Source organism: Mustela nigripes, chromosome 12 (genome assembly GCF_022355385.1).
Source record: "Mustela nigripes isolate SB6536 chromosome 12, MUSNIG.SB6536, whole genome shotgun sequence".
Lineage (NCBI taxonomy): Eukaryota > Metazoa > Chordata > Mammalia > Carnivora > Mustelidae > Mustela > Mustela nigripes.
In genome coordinates this window covers 143,606,265-143,620,967 of record NC_081568.1, presented here as the reverse complement: position 1 = coordinate 143,620,967, position 14,703 = coordinate 143,606,265, and the positions used below count along the sequence as shown (strand labels likewise).

General features: G+C 40.8%; 1 protein-coding gene across 1 annotated transcript in view; it reads left to right on the top strand.

The window, feature by feature from the left end:
• LVRN (laeverin) overlaps window positions 1-14,703 on the top strand; it is a 72,821-nt gene that overhangs the window by 44,729 nt on the left and 13,389 nt on the right. The window contains exons 7-16 of the mRNA XM_059416706.1: window positions 139-282; window positions 843-908; window positions 1,022-1,087; window positions 1,319-1,491; window positions 3,855-3,931; window positions 4,293-4,432; window positions 6,618-6,673; window positions 9,517-9,670; window positions 11,410-11,504; window positions 13,538-13,645. Of these exons, the coding sequence (XP_059272689.1) occupies window positions 139-282; window positions 843-908; window positions 1,022-1,087; window positions 1,319-1,491; window positions 3,855-3,931; window positions 4,293-4,432; window positions 6,618-6,673; window positions 9,517-9,670; window positions 11,410-11,504; window positions 13,538-13,645 (1,079 nt within the window). The remainder of the gene's footprint in view (window positions 1-138; window positions 283-842; window positions 909-1,021; window positions 1,088-1,318; window positions 1,492-3,854; window positions 3,932-4,292; window positions 4,433-6,617; window positions 6,674-9,516; window positions 9,671-11,409; window positions 11,505-13,537; window positions 13,646-14,703) is intronic.

Here is a 14,703-nt window from a genome sequence, read left to right as displayed (position 1 = left end):
GTCTCTTTGGTTAGGTTTATTCCTAGGTATCTTATGGTTTTGGATGCGAAAGTATTTTTGAAAGTATTTTGAGAGTATTTGAATTTTGTGCTTCTGTGACACTGAAGAAATTAATGTTGCTCAATCTTTTCCTTTTAGAATGAGATCTTTTTTTCTAACATTTTACGTAATGTCCTCAGTGAAGATCACGTCCTGGTGTCTAGAGCTGTGTCCTTGAAGGCGGAAAATTTCACAGAAACCAGTGAAATAAATGAGCTCTTTGACTTGTTTACTTACAACAAGGTAAAATCAGTTGTATATTGCCTTTTATTTTGCACTCTTGCAATAAGGTGCATAAAATGGATTCAAAGGATAGTAGGCTAATATGACACCACACAGGCTTTGATACAAATAATCGTAATTTTGTTCAGCAGATGGATTTCAGAAATTACGGTTAAATCAGTTCTCATCTAGCAAATATTATTCAAGCCCATGTTAGGTGCTCAGTACCACCCATCATTATAAAACACTGAGACAACTTGTTACTTTTAGGGTGAACCCTTCTGCTTGGTGGAAATTTATTCTGACCATGTAAACATCTCGGCTTAAAATATTTTGTGTGTCCTGAATTCTTTATATATAAAGCATGTGTTCAACTTTTACCTATTAGTTAATGACAGTCTACTATTTTATCAACATATTTGGGGATAACCCAAACATTCAAATGAAGTATGCAATGTAATTGGAAGAAAAGCCCAGAATATTGCTTATCAAAATGGAATGTGTCAAAATGGAATGTGATATTGCTTGTCAAAATGGAATGTATTGAATTTGCTCAAACAATGGACTGTTTCTTGTCCTAGGGGGCGTCTTTGGCCCGAATGCTTTCTAGCTTCCTGAATGAGAATTTATTTATCAATGCACTCAAGGTGAGTTTACAAAATTGTTGTGACATAGAAGGCAGGAAACATAAATTGTTTAGGACATGTTATTTATTTTAACCTTAACTTTTCCATTTTTTTAACTTCTTCATTCTTTGCAGTCCTATTTGAAGACATTTTCTTACTCAAATGCTGAGCAAGATGATCTATGGAGGCATTTTCAAATGGTAATTGTCCTACTTCCTGACATGCACATTCAGTGAAGGAATGAGTGAGTGAGTCAATGAATGAATGAACTAAGGACTCATTCCCATAGAGAGTTGAGCAGAGTTCTGAATTAGGCCCAGAATATCAAAAATGAAAAATAGAATAGCCAGCCATGTAGTTTCTTTTGGGAGACTGCCCCTGAAAAGATTTTGATGGTCAATATTTGCTCCTGTGATACTTTTTAAAAACAGGTCATCGATGACCAGAATAAAACCCTTTTGCCAGCCACAGTGAAAAGCATAATGGACAGTTGGACCCACCAGAGTGGCTTTCCAGTGATCACCTTAAATGTATCCACCGGCACCGTCAAACAGGAGCCGTTTTATCTTGGAAAGGTTAAAAACGAGACTCTCCTAACCCACAAGTAGGTACATTTGCTGCTCTGTCCTTGCCTTCCCTGGGGTTGAGCTTCGATCCAATGGAAAGCAGCCTGTGGGTGAGGAAGCATAATGGCAGGCTGGGTACACACTCTTCTGCAGTGGGCTCTGTGCTCTGCGAGGGGTATTCCTGGGGTGCTGACATGAGGCAGAGCCCCCGATGTTCTGAACGAGGCCAGAGACGCACACTGAGGGATTCGAGACAGTGCCCTCTCCCCCGCATTAGCAGGACATCAAGCAACCAAAGCTTTGGGGGTTATGTACACTCTTTGTCCTTCAGACAGAAGTGTACTTTTGTTCTATTTGACTGCCTCTCAAGCAGAAGCCTGAGTGAGAGGCAGTCAAATAGAACCAGGTTGGCCTCCTGTCAGGTAAGAGAAAAGGGGTTCCTGGTGCACAGTTGTCTTTTTTCAGTAGAAATGGAACTGAATGGTCACCAGCCCCGGAGGAATAGTTCCGCACGTGTCCGAAGGTACGCGTGTGTGTGTATTGCTAGCCGTGCCTATCAGATTAGAATTATGGCCTTTAGAGTCTCTCATACCTGGGCTTAAATATCAACCTCACCAAAATTCAAACCTTTGGTAAGTCTAATTGAAAATCTCTCTGTTTTAGCTGCCTTATCAGTAACGTAAATGCAACAACGTCTGTCCCAGTGGATTGTTGTCACAAGGAAATGAAAAGCTGAGCCTAAAGCAGCTTAGTGTTCATCGCTTCCTCTCTCCTTCCCTTCCCTTTCTTAACTCGTCAGACGATGTTCAAGAGTATTGGATAGCGTTCTGATGTTCACATCGCACTGCGGTGAAGTATTAGCGCAGACGAGGGAGTAATTTTCCAAGAGTATCACCCAAATACGGAGGACATACTGCTCTTTCCTTAAAACCCCAGAGAAAAGGAACAGAACGGAACGTCCCTACTCACTTTGCGATTCTGTGATTTTTTTAAATAAAAGTTTTTATTTTAATTCCAGTTAGTTAACATCCGGTGTCCTGTTAGTTTCAAGTATACGATGTTGTGATCCAACACTTCCGTGCGGCACCATGTGCTCATCACGATTCCGTGACTTTTGCAAAGATGGGTGCCTTAGCGATTAGATCAACACAGAACCCCCATTCAAAGGCCTTGAGAAACCAGACTTGTGAGCATTTGAGCAAGATTGCAAATCCTGTCCAAACTCCAAGGACTGTAACTCTTCCGATGACTAATGTCCTCCTGTGGTCGCCTGGATCTTCCAGGTCACGTCCACCAATGTGGGAAGAATGTCGGCATTCAGTAAATGTGAATCATCTGATCCGTGCTGAACGCTTTTCAGATGGGGAGAAAGCTTGAGGCAGAGAGGCATTTTGAAATGTTTGCAAGCTTTTTCTTCTGAAATTACTTTTTGCCTCTCTTGGCACAGAGGGGTTTAGGTCTGTCTGCAACATTCGAACAACCCCCAAGTGAGGCCAAGTGGCTATAATTTAATATAAACAGGTCTTGAAATATAAACAGGTCTTGAGAGTTTCAGATACAGAAAGAAAGAAAGATTGAAAGAAAGAGAGAGGGACGCCTGGGTGGCTCAGTTGGTTAAGCAGCTGCCTTCCGCTCCCAGCGTTCTGGGATCGAGTCCCACATCGGGCTCCTTGCTTGGCAGGGAGCCTGCTTCTCTCTCTGTCTCTGCCTGCCATTCTGTCTGCCTGTGCTCGCTTGCTCTTCCCCTCTCTCTCTCTGACAAATAAATAAAATCTTTAAAAAAAAAAAAAAAAAGAAAGAAAGAAAAAGAGAGAGTTAAAAGAAAGAAAGAAAAGGAAGGAGAAAGACGAAAGAAAAAGAAAGAATGAAAGGAAGGAAGGAAGGAATTCAGATACAACACTCTCTTCGTAGCTACCTTAAGTTATAAAAAAAGTAAAGAAGAAGAAAGACTAATAGAGAGTAAACAAATGGCCAAAGAAAAACTGGCTTATGAAAACAATAGTGAAAGGCTCCTGGGTGGCTCAGTTGGTGAAGCGTCTGCCTTCAGCCCAGGTCATGACCTCAGGGTTCTGGGATCGAGTCCAGCACTGGGCTCCTTGATCAGCAGGGAGCCTGCTTCTCCCTTTGTTTCTCACCCCACTCTGGGACTCTTTCTCTCCCCCACCCCGCTTTCTCTTCTAAATAAATAAATAAAATCTGTAAAAAAAAAAAAAAAAAAAAAAAAAGAAAAGAAAGAAAAAAACAACAGTGAATAATCCTAAGAGCAAACCCTTGCCTATCCAGAGTGAAAAACCAAAGAATTTGAGTCCTGTCTGTCATTTTATCATCTCAGTTAATAGGGGCTCAGAGTTTATATCTTATGTTTGAAAATTAATTGAATTTTTGGTTTCTTCCTAATAAGTGACACATGGATTGTACCTATTCTTTGGATAAAAAATGGAATTACACAGTCTCTAGTCTGGCTAGATAAAAGCAGCAGTAAGTAACAGATTTTTAAAATATCTTCACATATATGCATGAATATATATTACACACATATATAAAGGCAGAGAATAAAATGTTGGAGCAGATAGCCTTTGAAAAGCTGTCTTGCTTAAAACTAAAATATTATATCATTGTTGTCTTACCTAACATAGAGCTTTAAAGAAAATTTTCTAATCGAAAACCATTATATGTGAAAAAATACAATTATATGGTATGATCAGTATCTATTTTAGAATTCTTCTACTTATTTTGGATGATTAGGTTCATTGTTGAGGATTAAGAGGATATAGTGTAAATATGAACTGGAAAAATTTTTTAGTGCACCATTTCACACCTTTCCCATATCCCTTTGTAGAAATATTCCCTGAAATGCAAGTTTCGGCTTCCGATCATGACTGGGTGATTCTAAATTTGAATATGACTGGATATTACAGAGTTAACTATGATCAATTAGGTTGGAAGAAGCTCAATCAACAGCTTGAAAAAGATCCTAAGGTAAGGTGGCTTTTTATACCTGTTACTAAATGTCATTCATAATGCACTCTTGAGTCAAGCTTTCATAAACCCCGCTGGTGAGAAGAGACTTTGCCCTCACTGCCAGCTCTCACCCTAAACCATACTGGATTCCCCCCCCCCTCATTCTTAGAAAGGGCAGATTTAGCACAATGTATTGTGCTTTTGAGCATTAATGTCATTTTCCTTCAGCCGTTTTACCTTTCTGGGTAAAAATCAGAATACATTTTCCTACTCACCATTAGTTTTATGATCTCAGACAAGTTACCTGAATATTCTGTTTCCGTGTCTTCACTTTAGATGGGAATAATATACAGCTTTGTTACTTACCATGAGGATTAGATACAATGTAGGTAATCATATGCATACAATTTCTAAGCCCATCAAGGGTACCCAGTCTATGCTAGAAACTGTGAATTTTTAAAAAATTATGTTCTTACTCTCCCTTGGAGAATTTAAGCCACAAAATATCAACAGACTTTAATACTACTTTATCACCAAACATAAGTCATTCTGCCATATAGAAAAATTAAAATGTTGGCTGGCTTTGGTTGGTCAGATTTTGATTGGTTGAATTCAACCAAATCTCCGTTGTTGGAGAAGGATGCTGGCGTTGGTGTCTCTAGAGTTGGCTCTGCCATGAAACTCTGGACAGTTAGTTCATGGAGGCACCATTCTTTAAGCTAGAATGTTGAACTGAAAGATATCTTTGGTGTCTCTGTCTTCGAGGTTCTCTGGAAGTATATAGCAGCCTCTCTAGCAGAAGATGACCTATGGTATATCGGTCCAAATCTTGGCTTCTGTGTCTGGTACCCTTGTGTGCATGCCTTGGTTTTTGCATCCATATGATGATGTTTTGATAGACCATCATTAAATAAAGAATTGTGAAGATTAGATAAGGTGATATATGTATCCTCTTTTCTTTTCTTAAAGATTTTTATTTATTTGACAGATCATAAGTAGGCAGAGAGAGAGAGGAGGAGGAGGCAGGCTCCCTGCTGAGCAGAGAGACCGATGTAAGGCTCGATCCCAGGACCCTGGGATCATGACCTGAGCCGAAGGCAGAGGCTTTAACCACTGAGCCACCCAGGGGCCCCTATGTATCCTCTTTAGCAGAGTTTGGACACAGATCAGTCTGTCAGGACATATTCAGTAATTTAAAAAAATTATTATAAGGCTTTTGAATAAGGTTCCAAAATCCACACATCGTAACATTTTATTTTCAATTTTTTTTCAGAGTAGCTTCCCTCTTACTGGTTTCTGAGGGCACTGTAAGCCATGGAAGTAAGGCCATGCCATTCTAGCAATGATTTTCTTGCAACCACTGTAGACTTACTTATTGAAAAACTGAGGTCAGTTATTCCTAATACATGACTGGGATGTCTGTTATTAGTATTAACTTAGAAAAATGGAAGTGTTATTACTGCCAGAGAAGAAATGAGACCAAGGAAAGATTGAAGCTTGTTGAGAGGCTCAAAACGAGTGTTGTGAAGATGGATTTTCTGAGACCAAACCTGTGAAAATGTGTGAGGTGTTGAAGGAAGGGGATAGGAGCCTCTGGGCCCCTTGAGTCCCCTCCAGCTGAGACAGGTTCCTGTGGCCTGGCCATGCCATGGGGCTGTAGCCCAGGCTTAAGCAGCTGGGTTGGCAATGGACTGCTGCCTTTCCATGATTCTCAGGACTCTCTTGGTGTCATTGGATCAAATTAGTAAAATCTTGACAAGACAGACACTGCTCAGAGGACTTCAGTATTATCAAAATAGGGCTAAATAATGAGTACTTAAGGTTTCCCGTGACAAAACTTCTCCTGACAGCAATATGGACAGTGCAACACAATTGAGCACACACTCCTTGTCTTGGAGAGCCTTTTCAACATGACATCCCGTTTTCGTTGTCACCATGCTGTTTTTTATTTCAGGCAGTCTTTTGGCAAAACTCTCTGCCAGATGAAAGGCTTATGATTGATGTCCAGAGGGACCATTTACCAAAAACAGATGTATAATAAATAAATCATGGGGACTATCCTCAGTGATCACCATTTCTCTGCTCGTGTGACAATTCACACGAGGGGGCTTCATAAGCGACCATGATTTTGAAACACTGTTATGATTTTGTGGCTAAGAAATGCTCTCATCTTTTCCTGCACAAATTTGGATCTAATTTGCAGGCCATTCCTGTTATCCACAGGCTGCAGGTGATTGACGATGCCTTTTCCTTGTCTAAGTGAGTATGTTGTCTTCACCGCTGGCTTTTAAGAGTACATTGAGAACGTAATAAAACGTTACAGCCTAGTCACTGTGCAGTGAAATTGCTTCTTTAGTATACACAGGGTCCAGGTTATTCGGATTAGGATCAAGTTCTGTGCGTACAGTGGAATTTTAGAACCTAGAAGTTGCTGGAATGGACATCACCATGGGTGTACTTTGAGGGCATTGTGCTGCACAAGGGAAGCCAGTCACAAAAAGACAAATATTATGTGATTCCATTTACATGAGTTCCTTGGAGTAGTCAGAATCCTGGAGAGACAAAAGGAAAGGGTGGTAGTTGGGGGTTGGGATTGGGGGGTGCAGAGTAAGGCAGTTAGTTTAATGCTGGACTGAGTTTCAGTTTTATAAGATGAAAGCATAAGTCAGCATCTTAAAAGGAATCCCTTTAAAGGAGAAGTTTTAAAAAGATGCAGTAGAGAAGATATACTGAGGAAAAGGTCATCATGTTTAAATATTTAGGGGATTATCACAGAAAGTATTAGAATTGTTATTTTTTTTTTAATTTCCATCAAGAAGAACAACTCAGGAGAAAATAAAGGTGATTTGGGCTTGCATTTATAAAGGTTCCTAAATATTAACAGATACATTTGGGAAGGTTGTAGATGCATTTGTATTTTTCTGTGATATTGTAAATTAAGGAAATAGCTGACATATATATAAAAAAAAGAATTGCTAGAATTAGACTATCTATTGAGATTTTGAAGTGATTTTTGTTACTCTAGGGTGATGGCTATAGGTAAAATTTTAATGAGATATGGCCTGTATTTTACTATACTATAGAAGTATAGATTTTATTTCTATTACATTTATTCAGTAGAAACTGTGCTATGTTTTCATTCAGGTAATTCATATGTATCTAGAATTTAAATTTTAGACAATAAAATTAAAGAGTTTGTATAGTAAACTACCTAGTGTGTTCTCTCTGTCTTTCCCCGTCCTGTTTCTCAAAGGAATGTCTGTTTTATTTTGTCCTTTGTTCCTGTATCACTTCTCCCTCTGTGACCTGCGGCACATTTGCTCACCCCACCGCTTTGCTGAAACCCCTCTCCAGGACCACCATGACTTTCAAACTATTGACCACATCCTCCGGGAAACCTTTCTTGTCTTCTCTCATTTTCTTCTCTCTTTCCTTTGGATGGCTCATGCCTTCTTATGGTTTTAGGGATGGTTTTATTATGGGCACGTAGAATGCCCTACAGATACAAGCTAATCAGTAAAACTTCAGGAAAGGAAACGTTTATGACTTCTAAGTCTATATCTCCACCTGTCCCTTTCTGCCTTCTGCATATCCTGTGGTCATTTAAATTCAGGATCTTCCACAGCGGATTTTTTTTTCTGTCTCTGAATTGTTTCTGCTGTCAGTTTCTCTCTGTCTGTCAAGAGTGCCACGATTCTTTCCATAACCCAAACTCGAGACCCCTTTGACTCCTCTGCTTCTCGCTCTCCATCTGCCGTCCAGCCAACCTATCTTATCTCTTCTTTCTTGAGGATGTCTTTTGGATTCCCACCTTACGTACCACCTTCACTGCTTCCATGCTAAGCCAAGTGTCCCTCATCTTTTACTTTGCCTGTTGCGTTAGCTTCCAGCCTTCCATTCCTTTCATTTCCATTCTGTCTTCTTCAGCACAGTGGCAATAAAATTTTTCAGCATCGACTTCGTAATGTCACTCCCCCCCCATTATTTAAACACCTTCCCACTCCATGAAAACTCTTCATCTTGGCATTCAAGGCTTTCTACGGTGTTGATCCCACGTATTTCCCAAGCTCCACCTCTCAACTCCACTCTGAAGAAATCCGGTGCCTCAGCTGCTTGGTCTGCTCTCACACAAATTCCCACTTTATCTTCTTTGTTTTAAGTGTCCTTCCTCTTTGTCTCTATCCATTTCCATCTTACCCAGCCTTCACTACCCTTCTCAACATCCTCCTCCCAGGAGGCCTTCCCTGACTTCACCATCACACGCATGGGTTTTCCTTCTTCACTACTTTTATTGTATTCGTTGGCTTTTCTCAGACTCATGAACAGCTTCTCATGCATAAGCCTCCGGTCCTCGCTGAAGGAATAAACTCCTCAGTGGAAAGCAAGAGTCATGGCCCACATTCTAGTTCGCGTTCCCGCGAGTAACTGGTAGAGCATTCGATAATGACTCATAATCAGTACTTGTTGAATGGAAATTGTACTCCCATAACAATATGTATGAAATTCACAAGGATTTTTTTTGCCCTACGAGCAGTCCAACAGTTGGCCTGGATTTTCCTCTAGTCTCCCAAAATTGGGACACTTGAATGTACCAAACTGTAATGGAGGGCCTGTCCACATTTCTTGGCTCCCATCTTATCAAGGAGCTAAGTAAGACCTCTAGCTTCCTGATTCCACAAACTTTTTTTTTTTAATTTTATGTTTATTTTATTTATTTTATTAACATACAATGTATTATTAGCCCCAGGGGTACAGGTCTGTGATTCATCAGGCTTACACACTTCACAGCACTCACCATAGCACGTACCCTCCCCAGTGTCCATATCCCAATCACCCTCTCCCTACCCCCCTACCCCCGGCACCCCTCAGTTTATTTTGAGAGATTAAGAGTCTCTTATGGTTTGTCTCCCTTCTGATCCCATCTTGTTTCATTTATTCTTTTTCTACTCCCCCAAACTTCCCGTGTTGCTTCTCAACTTCCTCATCTGATTCCACAAACTTTATTAAAGTCAGGCATCGAAGCATGGAACAAATATGGAAAGTGTGCAAATCATTTAGCCAGTGGAGGTTTTTTGAGTGTGTATTTTTTTTGAACCAAACAGAAACAATTATATTGAGATTGAAACAGCCCTTGATTTAACCAAGTACCTTGCTGAAGAAGATGAAATCATAGTCTGGTATGCGGTCTTGGTGAACCTGGTAACCAAGGATCTTGTTTTTGATGCGAACAGCTATGATATGTACCCGTTATTAAAGGTAATTTCCTTCTTTGTTATGTGGTTTTAAAAAGTCCTGTCTTCCTCTTTCCATATCTAGACAGCATCTGTGGAACACATCCTTCCCCAAGTCATAGTCTATTAGTTCTAAATATGTATTCATTTTCTTAGGAAGGGCTGGTTACTCTTAGTCATACTTTAGTCATGGCCTGGTCTAGGAAATGAGTATGAGAGAAGTTTGGAAAAGTCTTTAGTTCTTGGTGAAGCGACAGTGTGCCCTAAGAACCCAGAAGTGGATGGAAATGGTATGCTTTTTGTCTAACAGCCACTCTTCTGATTGTTAGTCAAACAGAAAGACTTTTAACAACCCTATAGTCATCATTGAAGTACTCTGGTCTACAGGACTAGGGCTTCACCAGAGAGGTATGTTCCAGGAAAAGTTAAGACTTTTAACATTGTTAACATTGTCTAACATCAAACAGAAAGACTTTTAACATCATCATTGAAGTACTCTGGTCTACAGGACTAGGGCTTCACCAGAGAGGTATGTTCCAGGAAAAGTAAACACTTGGAAGCTGCTTTTGCTGCTGGCAAGTGACAGAGGGAAATAGGAATTCATCAAGCAATGGGACATCATCATACTTCCTTCATTAGATCTTAAACAGTGATCATAAGAAAGATGGCTCAAGGGCAAACCAAAGGAACAGCTGGGAGTAAGGGACCCAGAGAGTAAGGGACCAGAAACAAAACATAGAGTGGTCCAGATGATAATTACAAGTGAGCTTCTGGGGCTGATGGAGGGCGAGATCACAAATACCTCATGGGTCCAGACTTCTTTCCTCAGCTGTCCAGAGTCCCGGTCCAAATGTCCTTGACTGTGGGGATGGTGACCCAGAAAAGAAGACACTTAAGTGTGGGATTGAGGTGGCTCATCGATAAACTCTGATTCCTGCTTCTGGATAAAGAAGTAATAACTAGGATTTGCTTTTGTTTGTCTTCATTTAAATTTTTTTATTTATTTGGGAGAGAGAGAGAGAGAGAGAACACACAAGTGAGGCAGGGGAGTAGCAGAGGGAGAAGGAGAAACAGGCTCCCTGCTGAACATGGATCCCAGGACCCTGGGATCATGACCTGAGCTGAAGGCAGATGCTTAACCGACTGAGCCACCCAGGTGCCCTAGGATTTGTTTTTAAGGACTATCAATGAATAATATCTACTTTGTTCTTAGGGATGTATTATAAATGGATAACTTTTATAACCTTGCTGTTCACCAGCTGAGAGCTCAATCAAAGAAACTTTATTTCCGACTCACGGCGTAAAATTGCCTGAAGCATAGATCAGTCATCCTTATTTTTCTTGGAGGTATAGATACAAAGCATGGAAGTGCTAAGGTAGAATGTTCAACAGTTTTAACATTCATCATTTCTTTCTCTATTTTGAACACACCCGAAAATGTTCCAGGTGATATGAAATGGTAATAAGAGCCATGATTTATCAAGTTCCTACCTACTATGGAGTGTACTCACGTACGTAATATTGTTTTGTCCTCATCAAAAGGTTATATTGGTATTCTCGGCAATTCCATTGTACCAAAGAGGAACCTGAATGAAGGGAGGCTACAACAAAATCAACCAGTTACACGTTTAGTAACAAAGAAAGACAACTTCTCAGGAGACACCTGTCACTCCTGTATTCCTGTCCTTTCAGAGAGAGGGCAATACAGTGCAAATTCAGTGATGCGAGCCAAAGCTAACCATAGATTTTCCTTATTGTTCATAGAAGTATCTGTTGAAGAGACTTACCTCGATATGGAATGTATATTCAACTATTATCCGTGAAAACGCAACAGTGTTACAAGACGACTATTTAGCCCTGTAGGTATTTTTTTTAATTTCTCTCTATTGAATATGTATATTCCATTTATTCATTTCAATTTATAACTGAATAAAATGGTCCATGTTAAGAGGTGGGTTTTCAGATGTATATTAGGAAGATCTTGATACCTATGATTTAACTGGGAGATTTTGCATGCTCCTTGAGACCAGTGGCTTTGGGATGAGTGAGCTACAAGTTTCCTACTCAGAGATAATAGTTTGGGATCTTAGTTTACCTGCAGGGCTCACACCTGGACACACAGGAATCTATAGCTCTGTCCTCTCAATTCTTAGGCTTCTGGTTGAGATTTTGAGTGTGTCCTGCCATTGGTGAGGGGATTATACAGAGTAAAACCAGCCTATACCAATGAACTGAAGGCATGGGAAGGCCACCAGAGAAAAAAGTCCCTTCTGTTTGTTATTAATGACAAAAACTCAATCATTCCTTATACAAATATGAGAGGAGTTGCCTGGAATATTTCAGTCACTTGTGTGTGAGCACGAGTAAGTATTGCAAATGATTTCCATGTGATTGGTTTGGTGAGGGCAGTAAGCATGTTGTCCTGGCGGTCTGGGAAGGAGGTTAAAGGTAAAAATCGGGCTGCGGTACCCCTGACCTTCCCGTGACCCAAGATCTGTAGGGAGTGGGAGGTACCGGAGGGGAACTTCTAGATTTAGGGAGGGAATTTGTTATCTGCGACGGTACAGGAATTCTGTTTACAGCTCTGATCAAAATCAGGCTGAAATCAACCAGACCGAGCAAAAAATACAAAATAGACAAAATTAATTATTCTCTCTCAAGAGTATCCTTCCAAGAAGGGAGACATTTGTGTGCTCAGGCACGTGACTAGAAGGACACAGGGTTGACTAGACATGTAAATGGGAGACAGTGAGGACTAGTGGGACAGTCCGTGGGCAGTCGGGTTGGGTGCCTGAACAGGAAGGCAGAAGTGTGCTCACTCAGGCACCACAGATGTTAGCCAGCCATATCCTTAGCTCCCCTGAACTGGACTCAAGTGACCTACTTTTGGTAGCTTCCCAGGGCCATTTGTCTTCCGAGGAACCTTGGAGAATTGTGTACTTGTAGAGAATCCCGTCTTGCTGCATCCAACTTGGGGTGGGGAGGGAGAGAGAGGGAGGGTGTAGAAATGCTCAGAACCGTCTTTCGGAGGTCCTCCACCCTTGGCCATCCTTCCTTCTCCTTATCGGAAGGTCAGGCGGGGCCGAGGTTGCAAATGGAGGGTGGAGCAACCCCATTTGGCTCTTGCATTTTCTGGAAACTTATGGCCCGTTTGAATTCCTTTACCTCTGAATCCAAGTTGGAGAGACTCGGGAGTATGAAGAGCGATGCCTCCAGACATCGCTTCTCTGGATCAATTACTGTTTTTCACTGTATCCTTTTGAACTTATTTTGTTCCGAAAGAAAATGTATACCATTTCTCAGCTGTCAAAACAACAAACAAAACAAAACAGAAATCTCTATTCTTTATCTGGACATGAACATAACTCGCCAGACAGAGCAGAGGAAGGAACAAAAGTTCTAGCGAGGGAAAGAGCATTGTGGAAAGAAAAGAAACTCTTCCCTCTCCTTTCCGTGTAAAGAGAAAGAACTTCATTTTTCAGGGTATTAGATCAAATGCTCTCAAGTCTTTTTTCTTTCTCTTCATAAGACAATTATTGTAAAAAGAGAGGAAAAATAAATTGATAGCAGATGCGGACTGTGTGTACTCCTGCGTGTGTTTGAGGGAGATGGAGGATGGCGATAATTTATTTCCGACTTTCAAAAAAATACCAGTCTTTGGAGTTTATTTGGTGCCTGAGAGCTTCTCAGCAAATATTTCTCTGAGCCCTAAATAAGTCTGCCATCCACAAAAGCTAATTTTTTTTTTTTTTCACAAACCCGGTGGTTATTAGAAGGATATTTTAAAATAAACCCATCCTCTCACGAAACACACGCAGTTGGAGAAAGGAAAAAAAAATAAGTGCAGTAAACGTAGCAAAACAAAATGTTTTTCTCTGTGCTTTCCTTTAAGAGTAGCCCTGGAAAAACTTTTTGAAACGGCATGCTGGTTGGGCCTTGAAGACTGTCTTCAGCTATCAAGGGAACTCTTCAAAAACTGGACGAACCAGCCAGAGAATGAGTAAGACGCACATTGGCTTGCCCTTGGTTCTTTCCTAGTTCTTTCTTTCTTTTTCTTTTTTTTTTAAGATTTTATTTATTTATTTGACAGAGAGAGAGATCACAAGTAGACAGAAAGGCAGGCAGAGAGAAAGGAGGGGAAGCAGGCTCCCTGCTGAGCAGAGAGTCCAATGTGGGACTCGATCCCTGGACCCTGAGATCATGACCTGAGCTGAAGGCAGAGGCTTAACCCACTGAGCCACCCAGGCGTCCCGGTTCTGTCCTATTTCAACAGCAATAATTTCTCTACCTTTTTGATGTTCTCTTTCTGGGAGTGATGGTTTTATTTTCTCTTGGGTAGTCTGTCTCCTATTTGTTTTCCAATAGCCCCACCCCACCCCCTTTTTTTGGCATTGCCTACGGTAGGTCTGCACATGACAGCAGATTCGAATTTACACAGTGAGTTGTACCCTGGGCTACTCGTCGTCAGTACATCCCCTAAGAAGCAGCTGCGTGTGTCTGGAGTCTTATTTTGGTGGTTCTTTGATGGTTTACTACTGTGATGTATATGTAAGTGTGTCCAAGGAGCGCATTCTCTATGAGTTTGTATTCCCACGGACAGCTGACACGAAGACTGTCTTTCTGGTTTTACTCTATTACCTTTAATGCATGACCTCAGGTGGACTTTTAGGAAATGTGATCGTAACACCTGAGATGACGCATTCCAGGCTGGCTCCCTTGGTAGAGCCTCTGACTCTTGATCTCAAGGTTGTGAGTTCAAACCCTGTGTTGGGTATGGAAATTACTTCAAAAAAAAAAAAGATATGCACCCAAGCTGAATTATCAACGTACATTGATCGAACTATGATAATTTCCTTCTTTCTTAGAACCCCTTAGCTTCTAAACTAATCTGATGTTCTTTTCTCGCAATATTAATGCTCATGACGTTTCTGCAGTTGACTTTCTCGAGCCCTACTTTTGATCTTCGTACCTGAGATCTCAACATTTTTTTTCTGGATATATCCTTCCAAAAGTAGAACACCCTAAGTAAATACATAACGTGACGACTATGAGAAATAC